The sequence below is a fragment of the Carcharodon carcharias genome, chromosome 3, assembly GCF_017639515.1.
Source record: "Carcharodon carcharias isolate sCarCar2 chromosome 3, sCarCar2.pri, whole genome shotgun sequence".
NCBI classification, from domain to species: domain Eukaryota; kingdom Metazoa; phylum Chordata; class Chondrichthyes; order Lamniformes; family Lamnidae; genus Carcharodon; species Carcharodon carcharias.
Genome location: NC_054469.1, coordinates 168,260,932 through 168,281,627, shown reverse-complemented (window position 1 = coordinate 168,281,627; position 20,696 = coordinate 168,260,932). Strand labels below are relative to the sequence as shown.

The window sequence follows — 20,696 nt, the reverse complement described above, 5'->3', positions numbered from 1 at the left end:
ATGCGCGAGTGCCAGGAGGTCTACTCTGCCGCTTCTTCTGCCAGGATCAACTGGGGTAAATGTTCTGGACTCCTGGTCGGTCAGTGGCAGATGGATCCCCTACCCGAGGAGCTCAGGCCTTTCACCTGGAGCAGGACCAGCCTCCTCTACCTGGGGGTCCATCTCTGCCCCGCTGAGGAATCCTGGCCGGCAAACTGGCAGGAACTGGAGACGAAAGTCACCGCTCGCCTGCGGCGCTGGACAGGACTGCTCCGAGTGCTATCTTACCGAGGTCGAGTTCTGGTCATAAACCAGCTGATCGCCGCCATGTTGTGGTATCGGCTGGTCACTTTGACCCCTCCCCCGGACTTTGTCACAAGAATCCAGAAATTGTTAGTCGACTTCTTCTGGGACAAAAGATTGCACTGGGTTGCTGCTGAGGTTCTGAGTCTCCCGTTTAGGGAGGGTGGTCAGGCGCTAGTGTGCCTACGCACACAGGTGGCGACTTTCCGCCTTCAGACCCTGCAGCGATACCTCTACGTCGAGCCTCCTCCTAGATGGTGTGCCCTGACGACGTATTTCTTCCGTCAGGTGCACGGCCTGAATTATGACGTGCAGCTCCTGTTTATAGAACAGATGGGCCTCGGTGGCTCCTTGCAGGCGTTGCCTGTCTTTTACCAGGACCTGATCAAAGTCTGGAAAGTGGTCGCCTCGCGACGCAGCTCTCCCCCGTCAGGAGTAGCGGCTATTGTCAGAGAGCCGCTGCTCAGGAATCCGCCCCTCCGTCCTTTTCAATGGTTGGCGGAGAGCAGGGCTGTGGCCGCAGGGGTGACCAGGATCAGGGACGTGCTGGGAGGCGGAGGACTGGGCTGGATGCTCCCACAGGAGTTGGCGCGTCGCGCGTCTGTGAGTGTCCAGGTCGCAGCCGATGCCATCCAAGACCTGAGAACGGTCGTGCTCGGACCCGACGTTATTTTGGATCTTGAGGTGGCCCAGGTGCGCGGTGGTCTTCAGTCTGAACGTTCCCCTGTTCGGACAGAATTCCACATTGGCCCCAAGCCCCGAACCCTCCCTCGGGTGCTGGTGCCCCGCAATATGAGCCGCCTCGGGGACATGCCCTCCGTGCCTTTTGGCACGGCAAAGAGGGGCTTTTTGTATGGACTGCTACTGCACACCTTCCATTTTCTCGCCCTTGTCCATCGCCCGGACACGCCCTGGCGTGCCTTGTTGCCGTCCGGCGGCGGAGACCCCCGATGGGAGGCCCTCTACGGAGGTGTCCTCCCCCTTTCTATCGGGGACCTGGGTTTGAGGGTGTTGCATGCAGCAGTCCCCTATAATAAGAGGATGCATAGGTTCATGGACTCTCAGGACACGTGCCTTTTTTGCGGTCTTGTGGAGTCAGTGGACCATGTATACATAGGGTGTTGTAGGCTGCACTCCCTTTTTAGTTATTTGAAAAACCTTTTATTGATGTTTTGTTTGCACTTCAGCCCCACGCTCCTGATCTATGGGCACCCGATGCGGAAGGGGGTCGGGAAGGAGGAGGACCTCCTCATGAACCTGCTCCTGGGCCTGGCCAAGTTGGCCATTAACAGGTCCAGGCAGCGGGCGATCGACGGGGGAGTCCCGCCCGATTATTTGTCCCTCTTCCGTGGCTACGTTCGCTGCCAAATGTCCCTGGAGTGGGAGGACGCGGTGTCTGCTGACACGCTCGAGGCCTTCCGTGCTCGGTGGGCACCGCGGGGACTGGGGTGTTTTGTTGACCCCTTTAATCACATTTTGATTTAAAGTTTGTAAGGTTCCTTTAAATTTTTGTCCTTGGTTTTACAGCTGACCTGAATTAGGGGCTGTGCCTGATTTATCCCAATTTTGTTGATTTGGTTTAATTGTTTTCATTTAAAAGATTATCAAGAGTTCAATTCTCACAATGACAAACTATGAAACAATGTAACTTCATCTGAAACAGATGGAAACGGGTTTGTACTCCAAAGAGTTACAGCTGAAGGGGGCTTGGCCTAAATAGCCAAGTGGTTATGGTACTGGGCTTGTAACCCTAAGATTCAAGAGTTCAAATCTCACAATGGAAAGCTATGAAACAATGTAACTTCAACTGAATAGGAATAGATGGAAACGTGTTTGTACTCGAAACAGTTACAGCTGTAGGCTGGTGTGTTTGACTTTATTGCTGCTGAAGTTTGTGAATGGAACTGAATACTCTGGAATCATCAGCATTCAGCGCCGTTCCTGACTTTAAGATCAATAGCAGGTCACTGATGAAGCAGCAACTTTTTTTATTCATTAGATGAGGATGTTATTGCCCATCCCCAATTGCCCTTGATAAGGTGGCCTTCTTGAACTGCTGCAGCCCTTGTGGCATAGGTATACTCACAGTGCGACGTCAGTGATCTGTCCAGTTCTATTCCTTTCAGACTTTTCTTTTTAGCGGTTTGATACAACCGAGTGGCTTGCTAGACCATTTCGGAGGGTGGTTAAGAGTCAACTACATTGTTATGGGTCTGGAGTCACGTGTAGGTCAGACCAGGTGTGGATGGCAGATTTCCTTCCCCGAAGGACATTAGTGAACCAGATGGGTTCCACTATCTGCCGTGGTGGGGTTCGAACCTGTGTCCACATAGCATTATACTGGGTCTCTGGATTACCAGTCAAGTGACAATACCACTACGCCACCGCGCACTCATCCCGTGCTTCTGCAGAAGGTTTTGTGGCTGCATACAGTTTCTTATAGTCCAGGGTTTCCATTATAAATTGCTATGCCTATGTTTAGAATAGAAACTGCCTGTAAGTATCTTGTTCTGTCATTATACCTTTCTGCTAGTGGTAACACCTCAGTTTTGCATTTCCTAGATTCTTAGATTGTACTATAGAGCAAGTCCTTTGCTTTAATCAATTCCTGCTTCCCAAATCATCAAATGTTTTGTTCTTTAACTGTCCATCGATTATACTAAAAATTGTCTCAGCATTCTAACATTGCATTTTCTAGTTTGTGATGTGATAGATTTTCTAGAGTGTGGCAGTTAAAGGTCAGTAAAATGTTTTTTTACTTTTTCCTGGCCTGCTGTCCATCCTGACAAATTCATGAACTCCACGCTTTACATAAAAGATCCCCTGGAACTATTTGAAGAAGAGCAGGGAATTGTCCTGTCTAACCTTCACCCCAACCTCCTCTCTCCCCGCACCCCCAACAACAAGTAAAAGGAGCCTAATCATTCATTCAATTGCTTTACACTCGACTTTGCTGTGTGCAAGTTGGCTGCTAGGTTTACCCATGAAATGATAGCTATACTTCAAAAGGATATGTGGTTGGAAGTTCGCCTTGGTCAAATGTGACATCAAAGTTCTGAATGATCTGGTTCAGCCTCAGACAGGTGCCAGAAAGAGAAATGCAGTAGGTGGCTAGAAAATGGAGTTTGTGGTGGCCACCTAATGTTTGATCACAACAGTTGTTTCTTTCAGTTCTTCAAACAGTTTGATTTTACAACTGCAGCTTGCAGTCTCATTCTAGCACTGTTTACACTTCAGCTTTCCTTTAAGCATTATCTTGTGAGCTCCTCCAATATGTGGGTCTGACAGCATCTGTGGAGAGAAACAGACTTAACATTTCAGGTCGTGACCTTTCGTCAGACCTGAAACAATAACTGTTTCTCTCTCCACAGATGTCGCCAGACCTGTTGAGTATTTCCAGCATTTTCTGTTTTTATTTCAGACTTCCAAAATCCACTGTATTTTGCTTTTATATAGGTATACATTGCCTGGTGTAACATTGAAGCATAGAGTTCAAGAAAATCCCTTTGTGGTGTGTCAGCTGATTTCAGCCAGAAGAATGGTAGGGATGCAGCTGTTGTATTCAGTGTCCTTGGGCTAGGAAGGAGAAATATGCTGACCTAAACACTACTCATTGACTCCTACTTGAAAGTGTCCATGTTTGGATGTCTGACAAGGACAGAGTTACCTCAGAATAGTCCAGAGACTCCTGGATAGGAAGAAAACCTATTTTGGGCTTGATACTAGAAGGCAGTTGCTTCCCACAGAACTGTACATTGCATGGACATGGTTAGACAGAGGCAGGAGTAACAGTTGTGTTTTTTTTAGGAGGAACAATGTATTTTGTCACCATCATAAGACATTGTAGTGTTAATTATTGTTAAAAAATTAAATTCTGAGTAATTTCATGCAAGGTGCAAAGTTTGGAGATGGTAAATATATTTTAAATAGAATACATGGAAAGTATGAACTGACAGATTTTTGGAACTGTGCTATGTCCACATTTGGATTTGAAATTTTATAGTTCCAATTGTGATTGTTTTCTAAAAAGTTCAGTAAGAATTATATTCCAGATTTTTAAATTTTGTGCTAAAATTGGGTAAATAAACTGAAAATACACCTTGGTTCAAGCTAAAATTATCAGCAGGTGCTTAGTACAAGTACAATCTATTGAATATCAATTTGTGCGACTCAATCACTTTTAAAAACGTGTGCGCATAAATTGTGAAATGTTGATGAAGACTGTCTTATTTTCATGCAAGGTATAACAAAGATTTTTAAATTTGACCATAGATGTGAATGCATATAATGTGCATGTATATGATGTATATGGTGGCATATTTGTGAAGCTCTTTTAAGCGAAAATGTATAATTTTAAAAGTACTCAGCTCTGCTGTGCTGTCTTTTTTCTTTAAATGACCTCATGTTTGCAAAGAGATTAATAGAAGCCTCCTCCCTAGAATTCAGAAGACATCCATCTCTCTGACTCCACAAACTTACCTAGTAGATTATTCCAAATGTTTATCATCTTTTGTGTAAAGACATCTTTCTAACATCTACTTTAAATTTATGTCCTTGTGCTGTACTGCCCTGACTAAGCTTAAAGTAATGTTTTGGAATCATCTTATCTACATCATTTACTACTATATAAACCTCAGTGAAATTCCTTCAGCCGTATTATTTCTGATTCCACCCCTTCATATCTCTATATTAAAATATATATCTTGAGATTTAAGAAGGAAAGCTTTAATTACTAATTTTGCCAAAATAATTAATGAAATGAATGTTGGGATAAGGTTTCAGTGTTAGTTGGGAGATGGTGGTCAGGGCTGGAGTGGTGGGTGGGGGCAGGGAGAGGGGGTGATGGTGGAGAAAGGATGACACTAATCATATTTTCCAGAAATATCTCTAAGCATTTCACACAAAAAGGTCACCTTGAAGTTTAGTGACCTATGTATTGAAGCAGCAACTATTTTTTTTATGTGGCAGGGTTTTACAAACAGCAGTTGGGTAAATAACCAATTAGTGTGTTATTGTGTTGAGATAGCTGAGTTTGAGGAAGAAATACTGTTTCTAATTAATGTGAAAATTTTTGGTACTGATTTTGGACAGGAAAAAATGAACGTTTAAAATCATTGAAAATTTCTCCATCTATTTTTTATATAAAGAGCAAAACCCCATGAAAATCTTAAATCTTTGTCACACTATTCCAGATTGGCGTATATTACTATATCATCCCTGACTTTTTGTTAACCATGTAAGTGGTATCTGCTGCAGGTGTGTATTGGCACTCTTACTTTGAGAGGGGGGGGTACAATCAAGTCTCATTTATACTGCCCTCACAAACTTTGTGTTTTAACCAGCCACTTCTTTGACTCAGGCTTGATTCCTGTTCGCTTCTAATGAGGACTATTTAAAGCTGAAGAGATGAACTTCAAACAGAGATTCTGCTAAGATGAGATTCAGCCTGTTGGAACACCTGAACGCAACTGATATTTTAACAATTTTCTCAAATATTATTTTAGGATAGGGCCACACAACTTCACCTCTGGTTCTTGAACTCTTGAATAGTATTACGTAGTATTTACAGTACTGAAATAGGCTATTCGATCCAACAGGTCCATACCGGTTTTTCTGTTCCACACGAGCCTCTTCCCGATCCCCTTCATTTAACCTTGTTTACTATTCCTTTCTCCCTTGTGTGTCATCTAGCTTCTCCTTAAATGCATTTATCCTAGTTGCTTCAACAACAACTTGCAAAAATTTACAAATGGCAAATCTAAATCAAAAAACAGAAAATGTTATATGCTGCGAATTAAACCATTTATTATTTTTTATCAGTTTGGGCTATTTTGGAGATAGCAGCCATTTTCTAGTTAGATTTAGCATCATTATTGAAAAGGACAAAGACAGAACTGGAATAAAGGTACTAAACTGGGGGAAGACAAATTTTACAAAGCTGAGAGGTGAGCTGGCAAGAGTGGCCTGGAGATAGCTATTAGAAGGAGAAACTGTATCAAATCAGTGGGAGGCATTCAAAGACGAGATTCTACGGGCACAGTGTAGACATATCCCCACAAAGAAAAAGGGTAGTACTGCCATATCTAGAACTCCCTGGTTATCCAGAAGCATACAGACCAAGCTAAAGCAGAAGAAAGCTTATGACAGTCACAAAAGATTTAATACTGTAGAAAGTCCAGAAGAGCATAGAAAAAGTACAAGGTTGAAGTAAAAATGGAAATTAGGAAAGCAGAGAAAGGATACAAAAGAACATTGGCAGGTAAAATCAAAGAAAATCCTAAGATGTTTTACCAATACATTAAGAGCAAGCCAATAACTAAGGAAAAGGTAGGGCCTATCAGAGATGTACATAGTAACTTGTGGGTTGATGCAGAAGATGAGAGCAGGGTTCTCAATGAGCACTTTGTCTCTGTCTTCACTAAGGAGACGGGTGATGCAGAAATTCTGCTTAGAGAGGAGGAGTGTAAAATATTAGATTCAATAAACATAGTGAGAGAGGAAGGACGGGAGGATTTGGCATCTTTGAAGTAGATAAATCACCAGGGGTTCTGAACCCCAGCTTCCTATGTTTAAAAAAAACAAGATTCCTTAATTCTACACCAGAGGGCAATACATCCAGGACTTAGCGCACCCCATTATCAGGTTTCTTTGTATAACACTTCTTTCTAACTAAAATGCCCTTTTACAAAAAAGCATAAACGTTAAACACAAAAATCACAGATTTTATTCCAAACTGTTGAAGGAAACCAGGGAAGAAATAGTGGGTGCTCTGACGATCATTTTCCAATCCTCACTAGATACAGAGGGTCGGAGGTCTGCAAACATTGTACCGTTATTTAAAAAGGGTGCGAGGGATAGGCCAGAAAATTATAGGGCGGTCAGTCTGACTTCGGTGTGGGCAAATTATGAGAAACAATGCTGAGAGACCAGGATAAACTGTCACTTAGAAAGGCATGGATTGATGAGGGATAGTCAGCATGGTTTTGTTAGGGGAAGATCGTGCCTTACTAACTTAAGAGAATTTTTTTGAGTAAGTAACAAGGGGAATTGATGAGGGTAGTACAGTGGAGGTTGTCTACATGGATCCCAATAAGGCATTTGACAAGGTCCCACATGGCAGACTGGTCAGGAAAGTGAGATCTCATGGGATACAGGAGAAGGTGGGAATTTGGATCCAAAATGTCTCAATGACAGGAAACAAAGGGTAATGGTTGATGGATGTTTTCGCGAATGGAAACGATTTCCAGTGATGTTCCACAGGGCTCAGTGTTGGGGCCTTTGCTGTTTGTTGTATATATTAATGATTTAGACTTAAATATAGGAGGCATGATTAGGAAACTTGCAGATGACACAAAACTTGGCCGTGTAGTTGATGGTGAAGAGGATTGCTGTCAACTCCAGAATGGTATGAATGGTTTGGTTGAGTAGGCAAAGAAGTGGCAGATGGAATTCAATCCGGAAAAGTGTGAGTAATGCTTTTGAGGAGGATAAACAAAGCAAGGGAATACTCAATGAACAGGAAGTTATTGAGAGGGGTTGAGGAAATGAGAGACCTTGGAGTGCATGTCCATGGGTGGCAGGTCAGGTGGACAAGGTGGTCAAGAAAGATGAAATGCTTTCCTTTATTAGACAAGGTACTGAATACCGAAGCAGGGATGTAATGATGGAACTGTACAAAATGCTGGTTAGGCCACAGCTGGAATTTTGTGTTGCGTTCTGATCACCACATTACAGAAGGACATAATTGATCTGGAGAGAGTGCAGAAGAGATTTACAAGAATGTTGCCAGGGGTTGACAATTGCAGCGATGAGGAGAGATTGGATAGGATAGGATTGTTTTCTTCCAAACAGAGGAGGCTAAGGGGTGACCTAATTGAGGTGTACAAAATTATGAGGGGCCTAGATAGAGTAGACAGGAAAGATTTGTTTCCCCTAGCTGAGGGGTCAGTTACCAGGGGGCAAAGATTTAGGTGATTTGTAGAAGGGTTAGAGGGGACATGAGGAAAAATTTTTTCACCCAGAGGGTGGTGGGTATCAGGAATTCATTGCCTAAGTTGGCAGTTGAGGCTGAAACACTCAACTCATTTAAAAGGTACCTGGATCTGCATCTAAAGTGCTGTAACCTACAAGGCTATGAATCAGATGCTGGAAAGTTGGATTGAAATGAGTGGCTAGTTTCTTTTGTCTCTTTTTGGCTGGCACAGACACGATAGACTGAATGGCCTCTTTCTGCACTGTAATTTTCTATGGTTCTATGGACCTAATAATATTTAATGTACTAATGCAAAAGATTAAAAATGCTACCATTTTATTAGCCACCTCATTTTCTGATAGAGGGTTACAACTGATCTATTGTCTGCTTTCTCCACAGATGCTGAATATTTCCAACATTTTCTGTTTGTGTTAAAGATTTAAAACCTTCTTTCCAATATAAGTCTAGACAATACGAATCATAATATTTGCAATTTGTTTGAAATGTAGATATTATACTAACCAAATTAAAATGATTACATTCCCCTTCTCCACAATGGAATGTGTTACATACTAAAGTTCATGAAGATCAACATAATGAAATTTGCACTTCATGTTTTCTTCTGCTTCAGGTTTATGAAGAGGATGATTACAGACGTGTCAGGTTTGTTGGTCGACGGAAAGAAGTAAGTTTCCCAAGGTTCCCATGATATTTGGATGGCTCTGGAAATTTGTCTTCCTAATTCTGCATGTTTTCAACTCCCACACTACAATATGCACTCTCATTACACTAGTAAAGTCACTTAAATATTAGGACTAGCTTTAGTACTAAAACACAATTTTATCAAAAATAAAAGTGCAAATGTTTAAATCTCCTGCCACTGTCATCCGTATTTTAATTCTATTCACCTCTTTCTTTGTGCTATTTTAATTTTTTTAACTTTAATTTTTTCCACTTAGCTGGGAGAATGCTTTAAAACAATTTGTTATTGTAAACCTGCTTTAAAGGTCAATCTTTTAATGTGGTTCCATGATGCAACCAGGTGAATTTTTGATGCAATTACATACATTAAAAATGGGAGGGGGTCTGTGAAATGGGTATATTCATCAGCAAATCCTGCAGCCTGACAATAATGGATATGTAAATTTATTTTCTGACACTTAAAGAATTGAGGTAAATTTTAGAATACAACTAAATAGCAGGGGTATCTTGTAATGTTTAAGCATTTCTATACGATGCACTGTAACATGATTTGGTTTCGTGGTTTCTGCTATTCATAGTCATAGAGTTTTACAGCGTGGAAAGAGGCCATTCGGCCCATCTTGTTTGCACTGGTCGTGAAGCCCATATCTACGCTAATCTCAATTTACTGAATTTGACCTGTAGCCTTGTATGCCATGGCATTTCAAGTGTTCATCTAAATATTTCTTAAATGTTGTTAGGGTTCCGGCTTCTGCCACCCTTTCAGGCAGTGAGTTCCAGGTAACTCCCCACCCTCTGGGTGAAATTTTTTTTCCCTCAAATCCCCTCTAAAGCACTTGCCCCTTACCTTAAATCTATGCCCCCTGGATACTGACCCCTCCACTAAGGGGAAAAGTTTCTTCCTATCTACGCCCTTCATAATTTTATACACCTCAATCAGGCCCCCCCCTCAGCCTCCTCTGCTCTAAGAAAAACAACCCCAGCCTACCTAGTTTCCGTAGCTGAAACACTCCAGCTCAGGCAATGTTCTGGTGAATCTCCTCTGCACCCTCGCTAGTGCAATCACATCCTTCCTATAATGTGGTGACCAGAACTGCACACACTACTCCATATGTGGCCTAACTAACATTTTATACAGTTCCATCATAACTTCCCTGCTCTTATATTCTATGCCTCGACTAATAAAGGCAAGTATCCAATATGCCTTCTTAACCACCTTATCTGCCTGTCCTGCTGCCTTCAAGGATTTATGGACATGCACACCAAGATCCCTCTGATCCTCTGTGCCTCCTAGGGTCCTACCATTCATCGTGTACATTCTTGCCTTGTTAGTCCTCCAAAAATGCATCACCTCACACTTTTAAGGATTAAATTCCATTTCCCACTGTTCTGACCAGCTTGCCTGCATCGTCTTGTAGTCTAAGGCTTTTCTCCACGCTGTTTACCACACCGCTAATTTTTGTGTCATCTGCGAACTTACTGATCATACCTCCTACGTTTATGTCTAGATCATTAATATACACTACAAACAGCAAGGGACCCAGAAACAAACCATGTAGTACGCCACGGGACACAGGCTTCCAGTCACAAAAACAACCTTCGACCATCACCCTCTGCCTCCTGCCACTAAGCCAATTTTGGATCCAAATTGCCCTGGATCCCATGAGCTTTTACCTTCTTGACCAGTCTCCCATGCAAAATCTTGTCAAAAACCTTACTGAAGTCCATATAGATTACATCAAGTCCACTACCCTCATCTACGCACCTAGCCATCTCCTCGAAAAATTCAATAATTTCTTAATTCTCCGATTTAACATTTTTAAAACAGTGATTGCAATGCTTTCTTTGGTTATGAAACAATATTAATGTTGATTGAGAATTATTTGATAACTTTGTTAATTATCCAGAAAGCTGAAATGCCTTTTGTTGTGTGGTAACATCACTCAAGGAATATTCATTACACAGTCTATATATCAACTATAATACTGAAATCTGTTGATGGAAATTTCACTTTGGAGTTTTTGTATCTTGCCCCAAGTGGATCATGCAGCTAGACTGTTTTCCACTTATGAACGTTGTTCTTTTATTATCCCTATCTTCCTCCATCACCGCTGAAAGCTTAATCCATGTCGTCTTCACCTTGAAGATAAATTTCTCAAATACTCTTTGTTGTCAATTTTTAAGAATTTCAGCTAACCCTGCACTCCTGCTTCCCAAGTTGCCTCCTGCACAAAGTCTTGCATATTCATTACCTTTGCTCTTGACCAACTTCAGTGATTTCCTGTGCCTACTAAATCAGTTTTAAGATCCTTTTGCTCATTTTCAAATTCCTTCAAGGCTTGTTTTGCCCTTGTGTGATCTTCTATAACCACATATTGCAAGCCACACTTCCTGTTCCTCTTGCCTGTGAGCTTTTGCTAGTTCCTTACTTCTCCTCCCCCTAAACTGCTTTGCCTTGCTTCATCTCATCTTGCCTTTAAAAACCTGGGCCTACTAATTTCCTCTCTTTCCTGCTTGGTTTCCACCTTTTCTCTTGTGATGTGCTGTGACATTTTTTTTAATGGGTTAAAACGCTAATTGCATAATTTTTGTTGCTGCTACTTGGTTTCTCATCTTTAATTAATTACACACAATGGATGAAAGTAATATCCAAACATTATTTTGCAACACCAAGACTGCGGGTGATCTCTATGATGGAAATGGCCAGATGAAAGTGTTAAGCCTCTATCAATGTTGTAAGTTGCATGTTTCAGCTGTGTTTGAGTATTTGTTTCCAGTTTTCTTTAGCCTGTTATTTCTGTCAATATAAAAGGTGAAGCTGCTCACCAATGTCAGTTACTTAGACATTAGTACTGCTAACTGTAGCACATCATCTGTTTGCCAACTGCAGTGTCAACACCTCACTTGTCACTGTATGTAAAGCTTGAAAGCATCCCTTTTGGTAATGTAGACATCTTTCTAAAATCAAGGAATATAAGAAGTGTTTTTTCACTGCTCCAACCTACAGGAGCAGAGCTTTTTTAAATACCACAAGGCAGCAACTATCTTGTCGTGAACCAGCTGTTGCCACCCATGCCTAATTTAAGGGACTACAGTTATTGAGTTCATGGAAGCACAGCTGTCAAATTCTGAATTTATGAAATATTGGCAAAATAATAAGGTACAAATATTACAATATGATGTGATACTGTATTTACAATTTGTACTGTTGATGATTCTAGCTTTGATTGAATGAGAAATGGAGACGAGCGACATGTTGAGCATCGTGGTCAGCTTCTTCAACTGAGCCAATATTTCAACTAATTAATTGGATGGGGTGGATTACAACTACGTTGGATGTTCCACCTCAGTATTTGTCTTCATGGGGGGTGTGCACCAGTTTTTTTTTTTTGTTGGGTCATACAGGCTTTTGCAGTAGATTCAGTAACCAATCACTTAGCTGTAGCCAGTGGGTGTCAGATGGGTGATTAGTTACTTGGTAAGATTCGTTATTGCAAAAGTATGTCTTTACAGTTTAGAAAAAGTGGTATTTGGACTCTTCTGTTTCTTTTGAAAATCTGGAGGATAATGTGAAAACATAACTTTACTCACTTTTTACCAATGACCTTGCAATTCCTCAAGGAAGACATTCTTGCAATACACCCTGATCGATCAAATTAGGAATGCATCAAAATTGTGAAGACAGGTTTAAGATAGTTGATTAATGGTAATATAACATCAGGCGATGTGCCACTTAAGTTAGAGTCATGTAATGTTACGCTAACGGCACCATCGCCAATTGTAATACCATTAGAATATTGTGATTTCTCATGTTTTTAATATGTAGCAGGTATCTACGGACATAACATTCAAAAGTTTATTTTTTAAAAATTGGGAAAAAAATTTGCCAGAATTTATTCGGCGGAAACAATGGCCAGGATTTTGGGGAAAATTAACAGTCATAATAACAGTACTCATTGTGTCAAGTATAAAGCAGACAGCAGCTTCTAATGATTACTCACGTTCACTTAAATGTAGAAATCAGGAAACTTCCATCTGAGTTCTCCTGCTGCTCCAGTGACTTCACTATAACAGCGTCTTACTGCAAGACTACTTGATGTTGCTGCATTTATGTGATAGACACAAAGATCACCAGAAAAGTCGGGGCTTGTCTATGAGTAAATTTTTAACAGTGATAGGTCATAACTACTGCCAAGCAGCCAAACTAGAACAGAATGAGTTTTGAGTGCAAAGTTTCATTCCTTCAGATTTTCCTTTCCTTTGTCCCTTTTTATCTCCCTTAATTCCATCTTTCTTTTCCTTTCTTCATTTTGCTTTCTATATCTGATTTGGCATTGAAATAAGTACTCTTAATTTAAACTTCCTGATTCAGACTCTGCATGCCATTGTCACAATATTTCAATCTGATTGGTTAAGAAGATACACAGTTATTTACCCTTTTAATGCACATCCTAGATCCCTGTAGAAGGTACTGCAGCAAAATCACTTCCCATTCACAGCAAGTTCCAGGGCAAAATCCCATAGGAACTTTGGAGGAAAGCCTAGCAAATATTATTCATTGCTGATCATAAAATCTGACCCAAGGGTGTTCACCTCAGTGCCATTTGTAATCCTGAGCAATGCTGTATCCTTTGATATTGACCAAAATAGGATTTTGTAAGTTACCAGTTTCATTTTCAAAAAGTATAGACTCCAAGCAAGTTTCAGGGACTTGAGATCTAATTGCACTAGCCAAAGCAACTTATTTTTTTAAGTGAACATGCATGTGATCCTGGAGTTTTACTGGAGAGTAATTCTGGAATTTAACCACAACTGTTTTTGTTTTGTATTGTTTTTAATATTGTGACTTGCAAATTTATAGCAATTTTCCCATCTTTCAAACATATGAAGCCCCAAGATTGTTCTCAGAAATTTAGTGATTTAAAATTATATTCTGTGCACAATGTTCTTATGTTCTGGCAGCATCGGTGGAGAAGAAAAGAGTTGACGTTTCAAGTCCTCATGACCCTTCAACAGAACTGATTTTTCTTTACAATGAGAGGGGTGAAATATAAGCTGGTTTAAGGTGGGGGGGTGGGGGGGGGAGGAGGAGGCAGAGAAGTGGAGGGGGGGTGTTGTTGTAGGGACAAGCAAGCAGCGATAGGAGCAGATCATCAAAAGATGTCACAGACAAAGGAACAAAAGAACACAGGTGTTGAAGTTGGTGATATTATCTAAACGAATGTGCTAATTAAGAATGGATGGTAAGGCACTCAAGGTATAGCTCTAGTGGGGGTGGGGGGCATAAAAGATTTAAAAATAATGGAAATAGGTGGGAAAAGAAAAATCTATATAAATTATTGGGGAAAAAAAACAAAAGGAAGGGGGAAGAAACAGAAAGGGGGTGGGGATGGTCTTCCCCCTTCCTTTTGGTTTTTTTCCAATAATTTATATAGATTTTTCTTTTCCCACCTATTTCCATTATTTTTAAATCTTTTATGCCCCCCCACCCTCACTAGAGCTATACCTTGAGTGCCCTACCATCCATTCTTAATTAGCACATTCGTTTAGATAATATCACCAACTTCAACACCTCTGTGTTCTTTTGTTCCTTTGTCTGTGACATCTTTTGATGATCTGCTCCTATCGCTGCTTGCTTGTCCCTACAACAACACCCCCCCCTCCACTTCTCTCCCCTCCCCCCCCCCACCTTAAACCAGCTTATATTTCACCCCTCTCATTGTAAAGAAAAATCAGTTCTTTTGAAGGGTCATGAGGACTCAATGTCAACTCTTTTCTTCTCCGCCAATGCTGCCAGACCTGCTGAGTTTTTCCAGGTAATTCTGTTTTTGTTTTGGATTTCCAGCATCCGCAGTTTTTTGTTTTTATCTTCTTATGTTCTTGCTGCACTTATTAGTGTCAAAAGCTTAGAAGCCAAATTATCGAAGCTAACTTTTTATCATTTGAATTATTCTATCAGATTCCCTCTTCGTCACTAATCCTTAAACAGCCTAATTTGCCTTATCGATGTTCTACATAATGTTAAAACACTTAATTCAATGTCTTCATGGCCTTCTCTGCTCCAACGGGAATACTACCATTATTTTAAGTGTCTCCTCGTAATTACAATTTTGCATCCCCGCCTTAATTTGGGTGAAACTATGCTCCTAATGTCCTTCCTAAAATGGGGTGCCCAAATTGCACAGTTTGCTAAATATGGAATAACTCCTGCTGTGTATACATCTATGATAGCACTTTCCTCTTGTAATGTGTCCATATTTGTGAAGCCTAAAATGTTGTTGGCTCTTTTTCCAGGCTCCATCCACCTGTAATCAGACTTTCGGAAATAATTATATATTTCAACCCTAGGACTCCCTGTTCCACATCCTTCAACAGCTTAGCATTGAGTGTCTACTCCCATTCCTTGTTTTTCCTCCCAAAATGTGTTGCCTCACTTTTCCCCATACTAAACTGTATCTGCCACCTGACTGTCCTCCCAAAGTCTTTTACATTCTGACTTACTGCATGTTAAACCCACCATTTTTTTTTTAAACAATCAAGAAATTTAAACGTTCTGCTCTCTTAGTTGTACTCCACGTAACAGCAACTTTTTTCCTACTCATAGCTGTATGGATGGGGAAATTTTTTTTTTACTATTTAGCGCTCCCAGCTTAAGAGTTAGTGACATGAAACAATGTTGAAAATTCAGGCACTGAGGTCAACCTTCCTAATCCATAGCATCACAATTTTCTATCTATTAAAACTACGTATCCTGCCTGTCAAAAATCTGCACTGAGTGCAAAACCAGAAACTTTACCCAAATACATTTTTGTAAAACTTATTTGAAATGTTGTTCTTGATTTAGACTCTAGATAATAGGCTGTATCATTGGATTACTGGTAATTTTCTCATAAGTGCACAAACATATTACATCACAAATGTGCACAAGAAATGGAACATTTTCTTTGTGAATTCTGAGGAAATTTTGACATTTGTTTTGCTTAAAGTTAAATGTCAAACCTTGTACTTTTCCAATTTTATTTTGATAGGTAAATGAAAGCTTTGCAATTGATTTAGTAGCTGAGGAGCCAGTAACCGAAGTATCAGACAGAGTAGTTTCATGTAATGGCGGTGGCGGAGCCCTTGGACATCCTAAGGTGTATATAAACTTGGTAAGTATTTGGCTGCAATATGTGTTCAATAAATGTTTATGGTAGAAAGTTGGAATCTGTTATAAATGTTCCTGACATTTAAATAATGAGTATTGAGTTGCAAATACGCATGTGACTCATGCAAAGAAAATTGATTGACTTTGTATGCAGATAAAACTACTGTGCACATGCAGAGTACATGTGGCAAGAATGTGTTTAACTTGCATTGGTTCAAATTATCTGATTATATAGACAATATGATTGATAGATATATTCCTTGTTGAAATGTTAAAAATGTGCTATGCTTATGATCTTTTAAAAAACCCATTTATTATGAATCAATATTAGTATGTAACAAAACTGAGATCACCAAATAACAAGATTGCTATTTTAGAGAGGTCAGTATTCTCTGTAATTATCCCATGACCTCTGTTTTTCCTGAGATTGCAGTAGGAAATGGAGCAAGCTGAGACAATTTTTGGAAAATTCCTATCTGCTGAGTGCAGAATATTTGTGGCTTGGGAAATATTAAAATGAAAAGGTGAATAATGTAAAATTGGTTTGTTTGATGCTGTAGCCTTACTTATATAATGATCTGTGTAACACACTTAATGTTTCTTTGAAATTAATTTCAGTCACCTTGGAACATACATTTTTAATGGAATAACTAAAAATAATTGTGAATCCTGATAATGGCTGCAATTTAATTTCTGCCTGAAGAAATCAGGAAGCACTTTTACAAAGGGCAGTAGAAATCTGGGATTCTCTACCCTGAAACCTGTAGATGTTGGAACATTTGGAACTTTTAAAACTGAGATTGCTAGATTTTTGTTAGGCAAGGGTGTCAAGGGATATGGAGCTAAGGCAGGTAAACAGATTTGAGGTACAGATCAACCATGATCTAATTGAATTGGGGAGGAAGCACACAACTGAATGACTTGATGTTGTGTTCCTATGTTCACATGCTGTGAAATAAAAGTGTGATCTATAACTTGCACTACGTACCAAATCTTTCTTCAGTTCACTTCAAAAATAATATTCAGTTCAAATCACAAGGGGATCCGTTGTATTATGCTACAATATAGCTAGATTTTGGACAAAATGAGCACACTCCTTCATATAAAATTGCACATAATTTTAAAGTGAATATTTGCTCCTTGATATTTGGTAAATTGAATCTCAGGTTAAATATTTTGAGCATAGAACAACATCTTGACTTTTTGCTTTCTTTATTAGGACAAAGACACAAAAGTTGGAACATGTGGTTATTGTGGACTTCGTTTTAAGCAGATACATCATTGAGAGGAACTATTTGGAATCTTCTCTCTTCCTCTTCTGTATGACAGCTTTGTAAAGACTTCAGCTATGAAAGCTACAAAAAAAATAAATTAATTGAGCTCTCCATATGTGTGTTGTTGAGTTTAAAGTGAAAGTAGAGTGAAAACTTTTCTTCTGAAACTAGTATGACTAATAAGTATGGAAATAGGCAGGGTGACCAGCTGTCCCGGATTTTATTTTGGGGTGGTCACCTCGTGTCCTGGGTTGATTGATGCTGGGACAGGCTTTGTCCTGTATTTTTGATGTTGGATTTTTGTGCATGTGCAAAACTCACCTGCTTGTGCGCACTGTGATCTCCTCCTGGTGGTTCCCTCCCGCACCATCGCTCATGTGGCATCCCCATGCCAAAGTGTCCCTTAATTTTTCCCTGGGAGTTGGTCACCCTGGAAATAGGTGTGAATTCAGTTTGAACTAGCTCCTGTTATACTGGTTCCTCCCCCAGATTAACTGTCTTGATCAGATAACTTTAATTTTTAGTTATTCACTATAGGATTGCATGAGTTTTATGCAGTGTCATGTGGCTGCTAAACCTATTTTGGCTGTGGTATGTGATAAAGCTAGTTATTTAAAAGATTCTGATTTGAAAGCTACATATGATGTGCATATTTATCGATGATGAAAAACATTTTGAGTACCTCAATTTATGGCCCAGAATTTGCTGAAGTGGGGCATCTGGTGGCATGACCCTCTAATTAAGATGTTTCCCTTCATCCTTTAGTTCAAAAATTTTGCCCAGTATGTTGTTTGAAGTGTGGGCTGGTAACGGCACAGCAAGGGGACCTTAGTGAATGATGGGACCAACATTTATCCACCTTAGCGATGAGACTTAGGGATTGAGCAGGAAAGAGTGATTGAGGAAAGTGAATTGGAGTCAAATCAGGTACAAAGCGAGAAATAAAAAGGAAAAAAAAATTCCACTAAGAGAAAAAAAAACAAAGGGAAAGCAAGAAAACAATAAAACTCCACGGTTTTAATTGTTCTTTTCTGGGTTGGAGAGGTTGAATGGCATAACAGGAGCATAAACCTCCTAATTATAAAGTAATATATATTGTTAAATACAGCCCCTAACATTTTATGAAGCGTTTAATTGGCAATTAATGTGCAAATTCATGACTCAATTTTTGCCAATTTAACAGTAGAGCAGTGTAAATCGTCATGCAACTTATGATTCGCAGTTGTTAGGGTACCTCTTCCTCACCAAAAGCTGCTGGGCAGTTTACACATTTAAAAACTGCAAACACCATTATATTTTCCATTATTGTGGCAGCGCATTTTGCTCAATATGCATGAATATAATTCCATGAATAAGTTTGGTAATTTTGTTGCCCACTCATTAATATGTTCACAAGTATAAAATATGATACTTAAATGACCAAATTGTATTACAACTTGGTGCTCCTTTTGGTTGGACACAATGTGATTATACCTTTTCACCAATTATACCTTATTTTGCATTTACAATCTTACAAATGCATAACTTATTATGGCTTACCTTGGTACACCGAATGAGATTCATATCCATCACTATTTAACTGTTTTCTTTGTTCCTTATTTTTGCTTCTTCATAAAAAGATTATTTTTTACTTTAACATTTTGCCTTTATTGCACATTGTGATAGAATTGTTTGTCACTAACAGCACTTTTTTTTTAAATTTAAAAAGCAATAAAATTGCAGGAGCACTTTTTCATCAGGCACACCATCTTGACATTGAGATAAATCAGATTGTGACTGCATGTTTCCTCCTGTTTGTGGTGCAAAGATATTTCATAGGTTACAATTAGTGCATAGACAATGTATTGCTGTTGTTTGTCATTGTGCTATGAAAACAATTTCCTTGCTTTTCTGCAAGTAAGTGAAAAAACTTATCACATATTTCTGGTCCTTTTTGAGATACTAACATAAGTTTTCGTCATAAAAATACACAGTCTTTACAATTATCTCCTTATTTTCCCACTGTATTGCAGTTGAATATTAAAAGTAGAGGAAGATTTGTTCTATATATAGTGAAAATTCAAATGAATATCAATTATTTTATCCTTTGATGTAAGATCATTCAGTGATAGTCTGCGGTTTTCCAAAACCCTTCATGCTGTTCGTATATTATTGTAAAAGTGCCTTCAGCAATCTGAATATTCAAAATCACGCTTCAACTGAGACTTGTAAACTGCTGAAACCAGTCCCCTGGTTTATATCATCAGAATCAGAACTCAACATTCTGCTATGTTTACACCATACCATGATATTCAAAATAATTTTCAAAATATTTCAGATTCTTTCGCACAATGGTCATTTTTATAACAAATTGAATCACTCACATTGACAGTCATTCTTAAGCGTTCTTCAACTAGTATTTTATATCTTCGTGAGTTATGAGTCAAACTCACACAACAAGTGTTGTAACTCATGTCTCTGGTGAAGTATCCACCTGCTATACTGGTGTGTAACAAACTATAAGGCATTCCATCATGCTTTAATTAACATGAGATTTTATCCAGCTTAAGTAAGAGTTGACAATAACAACTGCATCAAATGTGGATTATCACAGTTTGTTCAAGTTGACAGAACAGCCCCCAAAATCATCTGGAACACATTTGACCTGTTTATTTTTATCTGTTGGGGGTGGAGGGAATGAATAATGATTCATGGAGGCCCAGAGTTTGTCAGGAACTTGCGCACCCAGATTATAGGGACCCTTGAGTGGCACAAAGGAGAGGAAATTATGGAGTAGGTGACTTGCACCATTATGCCACTACAAATCTTTCTGGGACTTTTGTGCTGTTCTAACTTTTTATCAAGGGTAACAGTGGAAGGTAATTATCAAAGTTCTGATCCCGCCACTTCAGTTAAGATCAATTGTGATCACAATTTTATTTCATTTAAGGCAGTTTTCACATTGATGCCACTTAGACTGGGTTGATTTATTTCTCAAAGATCAGGTTTAAAATTCCAGTTTTAAAAAAATTAGGATTAAACAACAGTTTGCATTTATAGACTGTTTTTAATGTAGTAAAATGTGCCAAGTTCTTCACAGGAGTGTAATAAGACAAAAAGAGTTTTGAATCTTTAAATATCCACTTCCTACACCTGGGATTTTCAATTTTAATATTAGCACACCATAAGTTAGATTGTTTTCAGAATTTAAATGACCTCTTCTCCATTTTCTCTCAGTGCTTAACCTCACTAACGCCGCAATACAATCAAATCTTTTTAAATAACTAATTTTCTCATTAATCACTATTGTTTAAATTAGCTATGAGTAAATTATGCACAA

The 20,696-nt window shown here is 39.4% G+C and overlaps 1 protein-coding gene across 1 annotated transcript in view; it reads left to right on the top strand.

Annotated features, from left to right (window-relative positions):
- ndufs6 (NADH:ubiquinone oxidoreductase subunit S6) overlaps positions 1-17,488 on the top strand; it is a 39,604-nt gene extending 22,116 nt beyond the window's left edge. Inside the window, exons 3-5 of the mRNA XM_041183998.1 lie at positions 8,886-8,939; positions 15,985-16,107; positions 17,323-17,488. Coding sequence (XP_041039932.1) covers positions 8,886-8,939; positions 15,985-16,107; positions 17,323-17,388 — 243 coding nt within the window. The 3' untranslated portion in view covers positions 17,389-17,488. The remainder of the gene's footprint in view (positions 1-8,885; positions 8,940-15,984; positions 16,108-17,322) is intronic.
- The last annotated feature ends 3,208 nt before the right edge of the window (positions 17,489-20,696 follow it).